Source organism: Galleria mellonella, unplaced genomic scaffold (assembly GCF_026898425.1).
Source record: "Galleria mellonella isolate WM207_F2 unplaced genomic scaffold, CSIRO_AGI_GalMel_v1 utg139, whole genome shotgun sequence".
Taxonomy (NCBI): Eukaryota; Metazoa; Arthropoda; class Insecta; order Lepidoptera; family Pyralidae; genus Galleria; species Galleria mellonella.
Window position 1 is genome coordinate 10855851 of NW_026441995.1, and position 17960 is coordinate 10873810.

Here is a 17960-nt window from a genome sequence, read left to right on the forward strand (position 1 = left end):
TATATATAGATATATTATCAAGAAAATCACACATAATCTTTTACAAATCCCAAATCTCGAAACAAGCCCACAAACAAGTTGGTTGTATATAAAAAGTCCGTATTTACTTACATACATATATTTTTATTATTAATTATTAAACTAACCGGTTTAGACTTCGTTAATGTATCGTAATGTTAATGTAATAATTGTATCGTAGATTCGCACTATATATGTATATATATACTCCGATGTATTTGACGCCGTCGCCCAACCGACCGGCGGCAGGGACAGCCATCGAAGTTACACTCCCGCAGTGCATATCTGATGAACCTGTGGCCTCCGCCCGGGGCACATTGCGTGTCTTATTCCGCTCTTTCAAAATCAATGTTATATTTTAATATTAGGAGCTGGCGCATATTTTTCTTGTATTTTCTGTACGCAAATTGATCTCTTATATTTTCGTTTAAAGTAGTTCTAAAATCACAGAATCTCGCCATCTTCTTTAGTTCTGTTACGTAATCTGCTACACTCTTTTCTTTCTGCTGCTATCACTATCTAAAGCGAAATTATTTCGCCAATATGGAGGGTTTAGAAGATAAATGTACCTGTATTATCTTTTCAATGTTTTCATATGCGTGCTACAATGGTTTTTTGGTAAACATATAGTTAATATCACCAAACCACTTTATAAGTCGTTTCTCTAATCATAGAAAATAACATTGGTACTTTTAAGTCGTTATTTGTTTCGTTTACAAAAAAGTACCTTTCGATACAGTTATAATAAAAATTCCAGTTTCCATTTATAATATCAAAGTTACTTATTTCTAGACTCACCGTGTTCATTAATGTAAATATCGACTGCGAAATTTTTCATTGTTTAACTTTAAGATTCATCTGTGTCGCCAATGTTAAACAAAAGACTGAATACGCATCAACATATAATTATGAACTAGACTGCTATTATACCTCTCTATAAAATATGTTTGTGATTTACCCAAATCACAATAGGAACCAACGGAAAATAACATTAATATAAAATAAGTAATAATAAATATAATATTCAAAATATTTTATAGCTATTTATTATGTACTTCTGTTTAAAACATTGATAGATTTATAAAATACTTATGTAATTTATAGTGTAAAATTTCGAAATTTAACGAACTGGTTGCTTAAAATATATACAGAGGTTTTTTTATCGTAGTCATGCGGGCCAGTTCAGTAGCGTACCTATCTTTTATATATAAATATCTGTAACCGTAGATAGTGAATACTGTAGGTTACTACATTAAGGTTTACCTTAATCTTCTTCTTGTGATTTGTTATTGCCAAAGCTTATAATTTTCTATACAGATGTGACTGATTAAAATGGTGTGTTATGATCTCTCATGGCTTAATAAATACTAAATCTTATTGGTACTCATGTGTTTTCGTTATATTGTTGCTTATAAGATAGTGATAAAGCTCTTTCGTTTAGAGTTTAATTAAAGCGGTTGATCTTTTACTGCTCATAAGGAAAATTAAATCCTTTAATTCTTGCTTAAGCACTCAAAATTTCAGTTAAGGACAACAGTTAATCGTCTACAGAGCAAGCGAACGTTATCATCTATCAATATGTAGAAGACACTACCTATTTTAGATATCTACATAATACCTACTATATAATTTAAATACATTTTTAACTAAAAGATTAACGATTTGCTAAGAAATTTAAAATATATTTATTTAATATAAATTGTTTCCAAAGATATTAGATTAGATCATGTTCTATTATTATATTATTTATTCTGTAACCGTAGCTTCTAGTCAATGGTAATTTTGTTTGTCCATGGTACGCTATGGCGGACTTAATAGGTGACGGTGATTTTTCGAAAGAAAATATACAAAAATTTAACAATGAAAGGCGGAGTAGTAAACAGTGGGTAAAACTTAATGTCGGTGGAACATATTTTCTAACTACTAAAACTACTTTGTCTAGGGATCCTAATTCATTTTTATATCGATTAGTTCAAGAGGACAGTGACTTGATTTCAGACAGGGTTCGTAATGTTTTCCGTCTTTTGTATGATAATAAGGTTATCCTTATGTTATTACCTATTGTCAAACACTGACACAAATTTTAATTTCTGTTACAGGACGAAACTGGCGCTTATTTAATAGATAGAGATCCTACTTATTTTTCACCTGTGCTTAATTATCTTCGTCACGGTAAACTGGTTATCAACAATGATATTGCTGAGGAGGGAGTTTTGGAAGAGGCGGAGTTTTATAATATTACTGAGCTCATACGATTAGTAAAAGAAAGAATATGTTTAAGAGAAAGAAGGCCCTTGAAAGATTCAAAGAAGCATGTGTATAGAGTTTTGCAGTTTCATGAAGAAGAGTTGACACAAATGGTGTCTACAATGTCAGATGGTTGGAAGTTTGAGCAGTTGATCAACATTGGCTCACAGTATAATTATGGAAATGATGAGCATGCTGAATTCCTTTGTGTTGTTAGTCGAGAATGTGGCAGTTCCTTGAATAGCAATGACATAGAACCTACAGATCGTGCTAAGGTGCTCCAGCAAAAGGGCTCAAGAATGTGAGCTTTCTAAAACTGAAATTTGTTCTATACTTTTTGAGACTCAGCTCAGTGTGAAATGTGTATATAAATAATTGTAGAATATAAAAAGCCTGCTCCTTTTTCTTCTTAGTTCCATATGACTAAGTTGGCTTGTGAAAAATAATGTTGGAATTAGTCAATTGAGTGGTATATTAATGTAGTTCTCCATAACTGAATGTATAGAAGGAAATAGATAAATACTCAGTTTGATATAAAGTTAGACAGAACTAGTTTAAATTTAATTTTGAATACTTATATAGGAAATTGTAATATTATTATAATGATGTCTTCTACCTTGTATAGATAAATTAAAACAACAGTTTTACTACATGTTCTGTAAGTTAAACCATTATTAAAAATTAATTTTATATAAAATCGGTTATGGCATCATATTTACAGGTTTACCATCCTCTAATATTAAATGTTATCAGTTTGAACCCTATAGTTTTTTAGTATACCAAATATTTGAAATGTTTACATGATTTATGAAATGGATGAGTAATATAGAACTTATTCATTATGAGGTTGTTACTATATGTGAGCATGAAGACTGGAATATAATAAACAATCCAATTAATACAGTTATAGAAAATGAGCATAGGACAGTAATAATTATATTAGTTTTGCATATTTATTTTATTGGATATTGTATTATCATGTAGCTCATATAAAAGACAGTTGTTCACTAGTTCATTGATCAGAGCTTCAATACATTTATTTTTTAATTATATATTATTTGCATGAAAACAAAGTAAGTTTTTTTTTGTTTTGAATGGACATTGTGTACTTATAAAATAAACAAAAAAAATGTCCTTTATACAATATAATCTGAATATGGGCCCAGTCCTAGTCAAACTAATTATTAATGAAAAAAGTGAATTTTGAAAGAACAGTATATAGCAGGGCTTGTAAATATTAAAATATGTATATTATTATGTAATGTTACTTTTAGAGAAATAGTAATAGCAATAATGATTAAGAAAATCCAGTTGGGATACAAATAATAATGTTATTGACCAGTGATATATATATATTTTGTTTCAGTAGTATTGAGATCAATATTAGGATGGTAAGTAATATTATTAAACTTTATATAAATAATTAGTACTATTAACAAATTACTATGTCTATGAAAGTAACATTATTAGAGATAGTCTTGGCTCCTTTGTTAAAGTTTTTGAAATTGATGTTATTCAAAGCCCTGATATATAAATATATGTGTAACAATAAGTACTGAGGTATTTTATTATAGCAGCATTTATTATAAAACTAGTTTTAGTTTCAAATGTACCACAACAACCACTATATAGAAATTTGGGGTTATTGAAGGGAGTTGCACTAATTTGCGATTTCCTAGCCCTGTTGTGACTCATTAAATTCATTTTTCAAAAATTGTGTTTGTGTTGTTTTGATTATATATTTAATATATATGTAGTAAAATATAATAACTCTAAGAGCCCTGTGCATTCTAATGTTATAGTAGCGCCATCTAGCGATTATTGAATTATTAAAAAACTTTATTAAAAACACGCTGAATTGCAGTTAAACCTACTTAAAAAATACTGTTAGAAAGGCACCTAGTCGTATTAGTGCGTGATATATACCTATGTCAACATTTTATATCTTTAAGACGTTTACCTGGGTATATCGCTAGCAATGGGATTCTTAGTCTCTATTACTAACAATCCCTTTTCTCCCCGCAGTCGGCATTAGTAGCCAGTAGTATGTTTAGCAATGTCTTTTTTGGGCTTTTATTGTAATGTCATTAATACCAAAAGATGACTGCAGTTCCTAAAGAAAACCATGATAATAATAGATACGTATCGTCATAGTCGTAGAATACTGATGGATCTGACAAATATTACATATATAGATCCGTCAGTATTCTACGACTATGACGATATAAATGTCATTAGATTCTCCCTCATACTACCGCTAAAGCGGTCTTTTTTGGTTTCGGGTTGGAGTGGCTTTGAAAAATTTACTACTCGCGCTAAACCCGCGTGGTGAAAATGTAATGACTTTTTTTTATACAATTTAGAATGGCAAACAAGCTTAGACCCCACCTGATGAATAGTGGTAACCGTCGCCTACAGACATGAGCAGTACCATGGACATAACAGAGTATACTGTTTCGCTCATGATACCCCCATGTGTTGCCATTCCTGAGGACTCAGAGGTTATTCCTCTGTACCCTGTAATTTCACGCCATATCCCACCCTTCAAACTGAAACACAGCCATGCAAACACAACTGCTTCACGGTTGAAATACGAATGGGACAGAGGTATCCAAGCAATCGACTTTTGTACAGTCTCCCTTTTGTACTTAGTCCTGGTTGGGTTATTTTGCTATGACTGCTGTTTATTAGTATGCATTCAGAGTGCGAAAATGGATTAACACAAGACGATATAAATATTTAATAGTTTGTTGGAAGAATGATTTCTAATATTGGGGTCTAGTAGTCTCATTGCAAAAATATCTTATTGATTGGCCTCCACTTAGTAGCTCTGGAAACAATGGTGATTCAGAATGGCTGAATTTGTCGTGATATATCGAATTAATTTCGAACTATTGTTAACTGCTGTACATGTACTGCCTGAGTCACCTGCGTCCATTCATTCCCTACAACACATATTGACGTCATGTCTTATCTAGATGGCTTTAGACTGCATTAATTTATAAGTGATTGCCAATCGAGGGTTATTCTTCTTCCTCACCACACATGTTAATTAATAAAATATATGTATCTGGTCTTAATTTTCTTTGCGAGATTTTTAAGAGTTCTCATAAAAATATTAAACAGGTAGGTGCAGTTTTACAATGAAAATAACAATGTTTTACATAGGGACCTTTATTTCACTGAATAAGTAAACAATTGACTGAAAACGTAATAATGATTTGACACGTCCTCACTTAGGTATTATTAGTTGTTACATACTTTCTAAGTTAAATTCATAACTACATATATATAAATCTATAACACGATATTTTAAAAAAATAAACATTAGCACTATTTAAAACTTATTAAATTACACAATTTATTATAAAATATTGCATTTGACTGCATTAAATACAAGTTAACAAGAGGATCCATTGTTAGATACTCTACTGTAGAGAGAATATTGTTATTATCAAAATACAGAATTTTCACACACTTGTAAGGCAATGGGGGTTTATTGTTTGTTTATATTAATGAAGTTACAACCTAATTCTTTTGATGTGTAATGCTTTGACATATTTCCCATTCAGCACCAATCTGCCATATATGTGAAATCTTCGAACATTTTGTGGTCAGTGGCAGTGAGCGGGCGCGGCTCTTTAGGCGGCGTAAGCACTGCTGCCTCAGAGGTGAATTCACTATCAAAGTTGCTCACATCTTCTAGATTATTTATTGTTGGCACAAAGGGTGGTTTCACTTTACGAAGTAATAACTGCTCCCAATTTACATTACGGAAAAATGCTTGCTTTTTTACATCTTCAGCATCTCTTTCTGAAGAGCCTAGGCGTCGTTCAGGGTTTTTCCTTAACAGTCGCCTCATTAAAGCGATTGCCTCAAGAGATAAAGTCCTTGGATAACGGACCTCGTCATTCACAATAGAGTCAAATACCTCACCTTCATCTTCTCCAGGGAATGGTGATTCACCAACTAACATCTCAAATATTAGAACACCAAGACCCCACCAATCCACAGCTCGCGTATATGAAGTTTCAGTTAGAACTTCAGGAGCAAGAAATTCTGGTGTCCCACAAAATGTACCAGTACGGTCTCCCCATCCCATACCTTCTTTGCAAAGACCAAAGTCAGCAATTTTAACATAACCCTCTGTATCTAAAAGTAAGTTATCTAATTTTAAATCTCTATAAATAATATTGTTCTCATGTAAATACTGTAGGCCTAATACTACACAAGCTGCATAAAATACTGCCCTTGGTTCTGTGAACACATCGGCATGTATGTGCATCATAAGATCACCCCCTGCTGCATACTCCATAACAAAACATACATGTTGGTCTGTTTGGAAACATGCAAAAAGATTTACTAAGAATGGATGTCTGATTGCATTAGCTACTTCAAAAATCCGCTTTTCTGATAACAATGAATCTACTTCATCTCGTGCTATTATATCACCTTTTTTTAAAGCTTTTATTGCAAAATATTCATTAGTAGGTTTGTACTGAGCTAAAATAACTTTACCGAAATGCCCTCTGCCAAGTACACTTAACAATCTAAAGCTGCCCATAGACATTTCACCTGACTGTCGCCTAGAATCCTGTTCCTTGCTCATAGTTTCTATTACTGAAGATGAACGGGATGATGATATCCTCATGTTACTAGTGACCTCAACAATCTGATCTTCATTACTTGGAAATTCAAGAACTAACTTAGGTGATGGAGAAGGTGGGTACTCTACCAAAGGTGTATCACATGATGGAGTTTGTGGTTCTTTTGTGACATAATTTTCCCTTGTGTAGGAATCTTCTAAAAATGCAAATGCTTCTTGGAGTTCTTTTTCCATACGAAGGGTTGATACATTGGGAGGTGGTTGCAATGGTAGAGTTGGTTTTGGTGCTGATGTAGCTGTTAGTTGTGGTGTAGTGGGAGTGGAAGGTAGACCAAGGGGCCTGACACCAGCCATGCCACCAACAGTAGTATTTGGATTGTCCATTTCTCTGTGATCAAGAGAAGTAGACTCAAAACTGGACTGCTGTTGAGTAATATGAGCAGTTTGAATGTTTTGAATGGATGGTGAAGATCGTTTGAGTAGTCTACCAAGCACCACAGCTGGAATATGCATTTCACCATATGACGTTCTTGGTATATTTTTTCCTTGTTGTTTAAATATCTTTTTCTGTCTTTGAAGTTTGGGTTTTCTGGATATAATAGGATTCAAAAATTTAATCTCAGCAAATAAGACACCCCGTGGTTCAAGCTCAAGAGCCATGCCGTGTCGTATATCATCAATAAATTCCTCCAATCTTAAAAATTTTATAGCACATAGCCCTCTCCAATCTTTCCAATGTATACCAATTTCAAGTTCTCTTGACTTGTCTAACTTGATTGTAAACCTGTAAATGAAATAGATATGGGATGTAATTAAGTATGTATAAATAGGTAAACTAATATGTATTAAATTATATTGTCAGAATAGGATTTAAAATTTGATAGCAGCAAGAAATGTTTTGGCCATGAAACCTTAAATGGATGCTAAAAAAAAGAGGAGAAAATTTTAAATTCAATGTATTTTTTTATGTTTGTTATCTCACAACTCTGTCATAAACCAATTTAATTCTTTTTATCTGAAAGTATATTACTTTTAGATTAATTTCAGAAAAAAAAATTTGATGAATTCAATAGTTTCATTTTTAAATCAATATAACTCATTTTACAATGGTCAAAGTTGGTGTTTTTTTTTTGTGGAATTTTTTAGTTTTGTCATTATTACTGAGATTCAGTTTTTACTTTCACATCTTAATATTTTCGTATTACATATTTTATGGTTGTCGAGAGTGTACATTTGTGAGATATATTTAAATTAGATTTTAATTATATTCTCAGGTTGCTTAATTATTTATTGTTAGTATATTCAAACTCAAAAACTAGAGTAAAAAATAATATCTTTATTCCTGTCAAAAATCATTGTAAAATGGTTTTGTCAAAAACAACTATAGTAAATTTAACATTAGTCTTTTACTATAAATTAACAAAATTCAAGTATTTCCTCAAATAAGACATTGTTTAAAAATAAAATAGCTTAGTCACAGTAAAAATATGAATTCATGTTGTCACAAGATAAGAAATTATGAGCAATATGAAAAATATAATCTAGATCTTATCATCAAGAAGTAGAGATAAGAGTGATAATGGCAATTAAAATTTTAATAATGTTAGTTATATAATTTAAGTTTTTAAGTATGATTATTAAGTAAATCAAAAGACTGCAGTTACTTTATTTCTCTACACTTTTGAATTTTTACTGTTATTATAATACATTAAACACTATTTATTTCGTAAATAGTATGGAATACTAACCTTTGGTCCCAAGCTTGCTGGGAACAGGGTCTCCAGCTAGTTTGAGCAACTGTGTGATTGTCTAACTTTAAAACTGCCATGATTTCATTGCTTGTATCTTCTTTGATGCTATATGTGTATTTCATAGAGTTACGAATTGTTACACCTTTAACAAATGACTTCAAATCTGATGGGCTAGCTAGAGGATCACGTCGACTGCGGCCAGGTACATCCTCCAACAAGTCTTGGCAGCCCATAAGTCGTACTTCCAATGTACCTGTCACTTGTACACATGGGCTGATCATCGGAGCTGGTGATAGAAACTGAGCTCTAGACACATTACTTCCTGATAAGCTGACATATCCAGTGCTTGATCCTGTACTACGTAACTCATGTCCTAATTCAATAAATGCTGGACTCTCTGATGGTAACTCCTGTCTACGCATGTCTAAGGAAATACGTAACAACTCCAGTTTCTGGGAAGACTCCAAAAGGCTCATTTGCGCTTCTTGCAAGGCTTTCTTGTCAGTAACTTTTTTATCACTTTGTAAGAGTCTTATGGCATTTTTTGACCCTTCTACAACAGCTGCCTCAATTCTGAGTCTATTCCTTAATTCTGCAATCCTTTCATCAAGCAGTGCATCAACACCACTTATATCTGAACTCCTACCATCACCATTTGCACCAGCATTGTCACCTTTCTGCTGTTTACTAAGTTTAGATATACGTAACTTCAAATACTCTATTTTGTCCTTTGAGTCAGCAAGCATTTGATGAGCTTCTGCAAGAAGTTTTTTATCCCGAGATTGGTTGCTACTGCTAATGCTTTGAATCATGTTTTCAGCACCTTGTTTTACCTTTAGTTCAATATTTAGCTGCTTTTCAAGAGAAGCCAATTTACGATCAGTTGTGCCCTCACCAAGTTGCCGTTGTTGTTGCGCTGCTTCCGAAGCCAAGATAATTTCCTCATCGTAGGACAAATCTTCCGGCGAAGTAGGAGTAGATTGTCCGCGTGACAGTAATAGTTGGGATTCTAGCTCTTGTAGATCTGACTTTAATTCATTAAGTTTTATGTTAGCTTTCTTTACAATATTAGCTACATCTGAGAGAGATCTTCGATCAGTAGCGACTTCACGCAGTTTCTCAGCACCTTCCTTTATTTTGAGTTCTTTACGTATCTCTCGACGTATAACATCCTTGAGCTCCTCCAACTTAGACGGCAATGCTATTTCTGGAATACATTCCGTCTTTATTCCATACTTGACACCCAGTTCATGTAGAACTGGGTAACGAATATAATCACTGTGGTAATAACCTGGGTCTGCCATAATTGAGGATGCACAACCCGTACGTCAGTTAACCATAATTATGTGGGAAAATATCACTACTATTGCTTAAAAATCACAAAATGTAAGATGTAAGGCATTTAATACTACGTTCACTATTTGATATAGTATATGATAACATTATGTTACATGTAAAATTAAAACACAGATATTAAAATTAAATCACAAAACAAAACAATCTATACAAGTTGGTCGATCAACGAAACCAACGAACGACAAAATCCTACCATTAAAATGTACCATAGAGAAATAGTAGTCACTCAATCAACTCAGGTAGATACTAGTCATCGACTAAATGGATGGATGCTTCAATCAACTAAATTAACCTTATTTACAAGCGCTAGAAAGAGACTGTTTTAATATATTAATTAATAATATTTTAATATAAAAAGTTAATTAAAAATATAGAATATAGTATTATTTATGCACTTATATAATACAATTATGTTTAAAACAGAACTTCATTGTTATTATTAGATTTTATTAAACCAAGTACTAATTGAAAAGAAACTTCCATTGTCAAGTAGTCAACCAACGCCAGTTTAGTTTTTATGCCAGTTGCTTGTCAGGCCAGTAAAAGAGAAATCTTTTTGACTTCACGAACGACCACCTGTCATTCATTCACGCAATAGGTAACATTTTGCAATACAAAAGCTGGGTCACTATTTTAATGGAAAAATAATGCCAGTTAAAGTTGATATTACTCCTCCACCGCCAGCTAATTCTAAACAGCCGGGGGTTACAAAGTCTTTGCTTTACAACGGTTCAAAATTTCAAGGGCACCAAAAAAGCAAAGGCAATTCGTATGAAGTTGAAGTGGTTTTGCAGGTTAGTCGAAATCAAAATACGCAATATTGATAAAATTACATTATTAAAATTATGATTTAATTTATTAATTAATCAAGATATTGTGTGTTAGGGGAACACAGAATTTGTGTTTGTTTTCATGAACTAAAAACGTCAAATACAAACTTTAATTATGTGCTAGGATGTTCTGTAAAGTTACGTGACTTCATTGCATAAATGCGTCTTTTTGGTTTACAGCATGTAGATGAGGAAAATTCATATTTATGCGGGTATTTAAAGATAAAAGGATTAACCGAGGAGTTTCCAACACTTACTACATTTTTTGATGGAGAAATTATATCAGCCAAATATCCCTTTCTAACAAGAAAATGGGACGCTGATGAAGATGTCGACAGAAAACACTGGGTGAGATATTTATATTATGCCTAGTAGAGTAATAAGGAACAAGTTCTCATGTTTTGATGCTGGTGTAAAAGTATTCTGCTTTGTTTATCTATTAAGATTAAATTGCATTTAAAAAGTTCCAAAAGGATTATTATAAAAAAAAAATAATAATAAATAAACGGTTTTCTAGTAAGAAAAATGTATATATACTTAATTGTATACTAATACAAAATAAGATATGTTCAAATTGAAAAATTAAGTGTTAATGCATTTTTAAATTATATATGTGTTGTGTGATATTTCTACTAATATTATTAAGGTCTATTTTGGATCTTATTTCATGAAATGTATTAGACTAATAAAAATAATTTATAAATTAATAACTTTTACTGGCGTGACACTATTGTCTATATGTCTACTAAAATTTTCATGAATCAGGACTTATTAGAACTTGTAAGTAATAGAATAGTAAAAAGTCGTACTTTTGTAGCCTAATCTACACTAATTAAACCTAATAAACCTTATAATAAACCTAATAATGTAATAATTATGTAATTTCACTTTCCTCAGCATTTTTAATTTAGAAATGTGGTAGGGTTTCTGATATATTTTTATGCTTATTTGCATGTGCAGTTTCTAGTCTGTGGTATTCCAATACTAAGCAGATACTCCCCAATTCTTATTGCTTGTTGTCTTTCATTATTTAGTGTAAATTAAATAAATACTACATTAATGTGTCCACCTGTATCCAGTCAGTATGGGATGTGCAAAGGCATTTTGTCCATCTTAATCAGATCTATTAAGATTAAACAATGCAAGATATCTATTCAACTATGTGGGTTATACAAAATGAATTGTAATATGTATATTTGTGTAGCTTTTTATAAGTAGTCTTGGTCTTGGCTGGCTTGGCTTACTATTTACAAATTGAAAATATACCTATTTTAAATTTGTAAATGGTATGAAGACTCCACAATATTAATAAAGATTATGATCCTGGGTAATATAAACATTTTTGTTGCTTTTACTTTTTATTTCATATTTTTTCATTTTTAATTACATATTTTACTTTTCTATCTAGAATTCACTCAGAGTTAGATTTTGCCAAGGAATCATAAGGGAAAATATACTGTGGGAATATGAGCAAGCTGTCATAACCCATATTAAAGTAAATTTTAAATTGTTGAGATGTTTGAACTTCAATTCCAAGTTGTTTAATTCCACAATGTAAAGTATCTCAAATTAAACCAATCAAATACTTAATAAATGAATGGTATAGAAAATAAAAGAAAGAAAATAGAAAATAAAAATCAACGTAAAGGTCATCATAATACCTTTGTGGTGTAGTGGTTTAAGACACTGCCTTACTTTCAGTGGTTCTGGGTTTACATACACATATTATAATGCTCAGAGGGTTTGTATGTATTAGTTGGAATTATGTAAATAAAATGCTCGAGTTGATGTAAATAAATACTTCAGGATATTGGTTTTGGAAATTAGTAATAATACAAATTTATACATGTAATATTTCTATGTCTAAATACATATTTAAAAAATAAAACTCATAAATCAACCTAATCATGACACAGTTTTCAAATACTTCTTTTTTAATAATTAATTATACTATCCATGCTATATGAATATATTGATATGTATTAAAGGTCTTTTTTAAGCCCCTGGTTAAAGTATGATCTTTTAATGATCTGTTTTCAATTAGTGATATCTATACACAATTTTTACAACTCATGATCACATAAGCTGTGAAAATTTAACAAGGGCTTAAAAAATCCCTTCAAGTAGATTCAATTTGATTGACTTCATATTATTAACTGATGATACTTTCCTAGTAATTCTATTAATAGTTTGATTTTAATGTGAGATGCCTTTTAAACTCCCTGGGTATACTAAATAAAATGCCTCAAGTAAATTCCCTTTTTTTACCCCATGAGACTTGTAATGGATATGGATCAGAGTTCAAATTCTCTGAATACAGAGCATACATACTTATTCTGTATCATGTAGCATATCAAAGTTTAGATGTGTATATCCATTCTAAGGAGCTTGTATCCTTTGATTTTTATACTCTACATGGTTACCACTCGAGATTACTACTTTGCAATTCATTGTAGTTTCTTCATATTATATAGTCAAACCATTACTATTTCAGCTTGCTTATTTTTTAGGCTATTTCGGTTATTTTGGTTCTATAGACATATTAATTTTAGATTCTATTATACAGTAATTTTCCATGTGCTACTGGCATAGAATAGGCCAGCCCTTCCTTTCCTATTAGTGTCGTAAGAGACGACTAATGGAATTTCATGGTTGTGAGAAGGGCAGCAGCACCTCTTTTAAAACATTATCAAAACCTAATAGCGGTTTTCAATCCGCCTGCCAAGTGTGGCAACTACTGGCAATACCTCCCTTTTGGCCGAGACCAATGTTCAACAGTAGACGGTTCATATGATGTTGATGATGATATTTCTATAGATTGCTGAGCAACTTAGACTTGCCTGTTTCTTTAGTCATGATTGACAATATTCACGGTCACTGGCAATATATTCATAAGCAATGAATTCGTTACGCTACTTTCTGATATGTTATGGTGTCGTTTTATTTGGTGAGGTTTGTAACGATAAAGTACCAATTATTAAGCCTAGAATTCAATGAGCGCTTCCTGAATTGCGCGGTAAATATTGCGCAAGTGTACCGAATATAGGTTTACCGAGTGAGGCAACTTCCTAATTTGTGGGTATTGGATCAGTTGTCTGATTAGTGACACCTAAGATAGACTTATATATATGAACAATCGATATTCTATAGATCGACCTTATTCAGGAATCCTTATGTTTTCAATTTTGAATTCAAATAGAAATTGAGACGCAAGGAGTAACCGTTTATGGAAGCGAGGATAAGGCACCCAGAAGGCCGTCTCAAAACTGTCCTGCATCATCCTTGTATGCAGACAATTTTGAGGCTTTTTAAGATATTTAAAAGGAGAATTTGGAAATAATTTTTCAATGCATTTGCTTGAGAGCTGTTGCGAGAGTTATTGATCGTTTCGTCAGACAATGATAGTCCTATTCACGGGCAAATGTCAAATATGTATGGCAGTAACAAAGGAGGTCGGGCTATCTATCGATCGTGATCGATGAGGTCGGGTCCTTTAAGGGCAGTTATACCTATTGTTTTGGTGAATTATTTGTGTCGACGATAGCAGCTTTTGTACATATTGTGTGAACAGGGATTTCATATTCTTGTCAATAAGTATTGATTTTTAATATTAATTTAACTGAAACAGATAACAACCAAATTCTGTGACAATTGGCTTTTATACAGTCTACAAGTCATAGTCTTTAGTTACATTTGAGAGTTCAATCGATTTAGGCGCGCATTTGGCATAATGTTATATATTTTACTGATAAAAAGTATAACTGGGTTAGGTATATATGGTTTTATAATCGTATATACATATTTAACTCAGTTAATAGTTAGATTCTAGGATTACCAATATTAAATTTCAAAAATAAGGATTTAAAGTTAGAAAACCCAGGATTTAATAAATAAACCCAATTTAGTTTAAAAACTGGATGCCAAAATTTAATCGCTATAATTAAATAATATGTATTGAATATAGGTTGAATGTAATTCAATTAACAATATTAAATAATTATAAAATAACTTAAAAATGCTTAAAAAATTTAGGACGCTAATTACAAATTATCCAGGACGCCCTAGGAAACTCTAAAAACCAGAACATATTTTGAGAAAACAGGATGGTTGGCAACCTTATCGTAACCACAATATATCCTAAGGTATACTGTGGTCACGTAGCTGAACTATAAATTCTCTTTTCTTATTTAAACCCACTGTGCTCTGTTCTATTTTGAACAAATATTCTTTATAATATAAGGAACATATTATAACTGACGACAACTATCAGACTGAATATATTACCTGATTTTATTCAATAGGTACTTATTTCTTTTTTCAATACGTATCTATCCGTGCTAGATAACTACGTCAAATACAATAGGTACCTATAGTTGATACTGCCTCTGATATGATATCCTACGTCGTAGCGTGAGCGTTATTATTTTTATAGATACAAGTAGATAGATGAAGATGGAATTTTTATCTATAAAATAAACAAGATAAAATAATCTAAGGGTCATTGACAAATAGTTTATAATACTATCGTTGTACAAAAATAAAGATTTCTTAATATCTACAGAGGGTGAAATTGAAATCTTTCTGTCTTTTGAGAGAGTGTTCTTTCAGTGAAACTGAATGTTCTTTCTATAGGAATATAGTTCGATAAATGACGATCAATTAGTTTTCTATACTGAACGTATAGGAGGTTCAACATTTTTTGTGTGTCGTTTTCGAGGCTAAGGACTAACACATATTCATCAAAACTGAAACAGTTTACAAACCTATTTTAACTATTAAAGTGTCACTGTCTTTCATATTGAGAAATTAGTGCAAAAGAAAAGGGCAAAACACTTCAATAGTTAAAATAGGTTTTTGAGAGGATTAACGTTTTTATGAATAAGGGAGTTAGATTTCACCCTGTAAATCGCAAACATTGCAAGTATTATTGGAATTAATTGCCGTTTCGTTTTCGTAATATTAATAAATTGTAATTTCAGAGCAAGTTCGACTTGTTTGTGCCCTACTTGAAGACATTCAACTCGGATTCATTTGACTATGAGTCTCTTGCCAAGGCTGATTATGTATTTATGAGGTGGAAAGAACATTTTTTAGTTCCTGACCACACGATAAAGGATATAAATGGTGCTTCGTTTGCCGGTTTCTATTATATATGCTTCCACAAATCTGCAGCTACTATAGAAGGATATTACTATCACCGGAGTTCGGAGTGGTAAGCAAGTTTTATAATATACTGATATTTGATTTTGGAAGTACGTAATAAAACATTAGGTATTATTAGATATTAAATTCGATGTTCAAGACCATATATAGCTGCTTACCTCTCGATGATCGCGGGTTCGATCCCCGTACAATACAAACTATTATAATCATGAGTATGTCTGTATTGGTCTGAGTATTTTTTACGTATAATATGTATTTATTTATAAAAAAAAATATATTAAGTATTTTTTATTAGGAGTTGTAATTTTTAATAGATTTAAATATTAATAATATTTTAATTGATTCACACACTGTCAATTTAAAAAATGTTTAAATATACCTATTCAAGTATTTAGCATTTTGCGGCTTCATCAGAGTCGAAAAGTATCTGCCGTTTCCATATGTATTTATTTCCAAAAAACTTATCAAGATGCTTTAATCATATTATGATAAACACGAAATGACATAATTTTTGTATTTGAGCTTCTATCTCTTTGATCTTTAGTCAATCTGATATCGAGAAATTATTTTTTATATTGATTTTCAGGTATCAATCTTTGACTTTAAGCCATGTCCCGGAACACAGCATCCAAATCTATGAGTTCAGATGAAATACCTGTGTGGAAACATTGACATTTGAATTGGTATATGTGTCCGCTAGTACTTACTTGTTCATTACGTCTACAGTCAAAAGACAAAATGATTATGAATGTTAAGTTTCTTTCTGTAATGTAAGCAAAAGATGTCAGGACTAATAATTTATACAGATTTCACTCAGAACAAAATGATCCAGTTATAATTAATATTGTGTAATTTCTGTGTACGAAAGACATCTTGGCAATCTGTCCTTGCATATACTTTAGTTTATACCTAGTTGACTTGTAGATAATGTATATTTTAGGGAAACGAAATACTCTGTAATATTTATGTGCTTGTGTTTGGATGTTATTGGCTTGAGTACATTATGTATTAAGTTTCTCAATTATACTATTAAGGATTCTTATTATTGTGATATTATGTACAAATTACTTGTGTATAATAAGGTTAGTTTTTGTTTCTATAATAATTTGCGCACCATTTATTGTGAATTTAATTTTAAAGTTACCCTACAATGTGCGAATTGAACAAAGTATGTGCAAGTACAGTGACCTCTGATTATTTAAACTTGTCATATGTGACGATAAACTTTTAGGAATTATTAATTCAAACAGTGTTATTTATGAAATTGAATATTTTTTTTCAATAAAATGTCTTACAGTACATTTGTCTATTATTTTAATTGTAGGGCTCATTAGGAAATGATACAATATAGTATTAATTTGATGTAGATTTAATATAACATTTATATTTACAATAAAATACTGGCATTTATCATTTAATAATATTGTTTATTAATTTTTCGTAAATAAGAGAAGTTTTAAAATATTAATATTCAATATAATTGCAATTTTAGATAAGTTTGATTTTATTTATACAATTTATATCAAATTCTTATAATATTTGTACAAATAGTTTAATATTTTGTAATATAACAGCAAGTATTCTGTATAGAGTTCTAAAATGTGTTCAAAACTAAGACAAATTATGTGTTATAACAAGGAATCTCTAGAAAACATCACAATTCAGTCGATTTACTGATAAGTATTAAGTATTATTTAAACATATAAAATAAATCAACTGCTATTTATGGCATATACAATACATCAAGCACTGGTTTAAAACTAATAGCACTTTGATAAATTTATTTATTACTCAATTTATTTAATACTCAATAATGGTATATCAGGATTACAATAATTCGTAGTATTTTGAAATTCATCTAGAAAACTTATGTAAATTATCTCATTACTTATTAACCTCTGTAAGCAGTTGTTTGTAATGTGCAATAAGTAAGAAATTTTACATGGTGATAAACATTTGTTATTTTAGTTTATTAGAAAGAGATAGCCT

The 17960-nt window shown here is 31.2% G+C and overlaps 3 protein-coding genes across 3 annotated transcripts; 2 read left to right on the forward strand and 1 right to left on the reverse strand.

The window, feature by feature from the left end:
- The first annotated feature begins 1783 nt into the window (after positions 1 to 1783).
- Positions 1784 to 3984, forward strand: LOC113511384 (BTB/POZ domain-containing protein KCTD5). Its single transcript, XM_026895012.3, has 2 exons — positions 1784 to 2021; positions 2118 to 3984. Exons 1-2 carry the CDS (start codon positions 1821 to 1823, stop codon positions 2568 to 2570), a joined length of 654 nt encoding a protein of 217 aa, XP_026750813.1. The 5' UTR covers positions 1784 to 1820; the 3' UTR covers positions 2571 to 3984.
- A 1437-nt stretch (positions 3985 to 5421) lies between these two features.
- Positions 5422 to 10196, reverse strand: LOC113510964 (serine/threonine-protein kinase N). Its single transcript, XM_026894518.3, has 2 exons — positions 8620 to 10196; positions 5422 to 7655 (listed from the first exon to the last, which is right to left on the reverse strand). Exons 1-2 carry the CDS (start codon positions 9924 to 9926, stop codon positions 5834 to 5836), a joined length of 3129 nt encoding a protein of 1042 aa, XP_026750319.2. The 5' UTR covers positions 9927 to 10196; the 3' UTR covers positions 5422 to 5833.
- A 326-nt stretch (positions 10197 to 10522) lies between these two features.
- LOC113512347 (glucose-induced degradation protein 4 homolog) lies at positions 10523 to 17270 on the forward strand. Its single transcript, XM_026896171.3, has 4 exons — positions 10523 to 10772; positions 10989 to 11156; positions 15788 to 16020; positions 16558 to 17270. The coding sequence occupies exons 1-4, from the start codon at positions 10626 to 10628 to the stop codon at positions 16619 to 16621; spliced, it is 612 nt and encodes a 203-aa protein (XP_026751972.1). The 5' UTR covers positions 10523 to 10625; the 3' UTR covers positions 16622 to 17270.
- Positions 17271 to 17960: the final 690 nt, after the last annotated feature.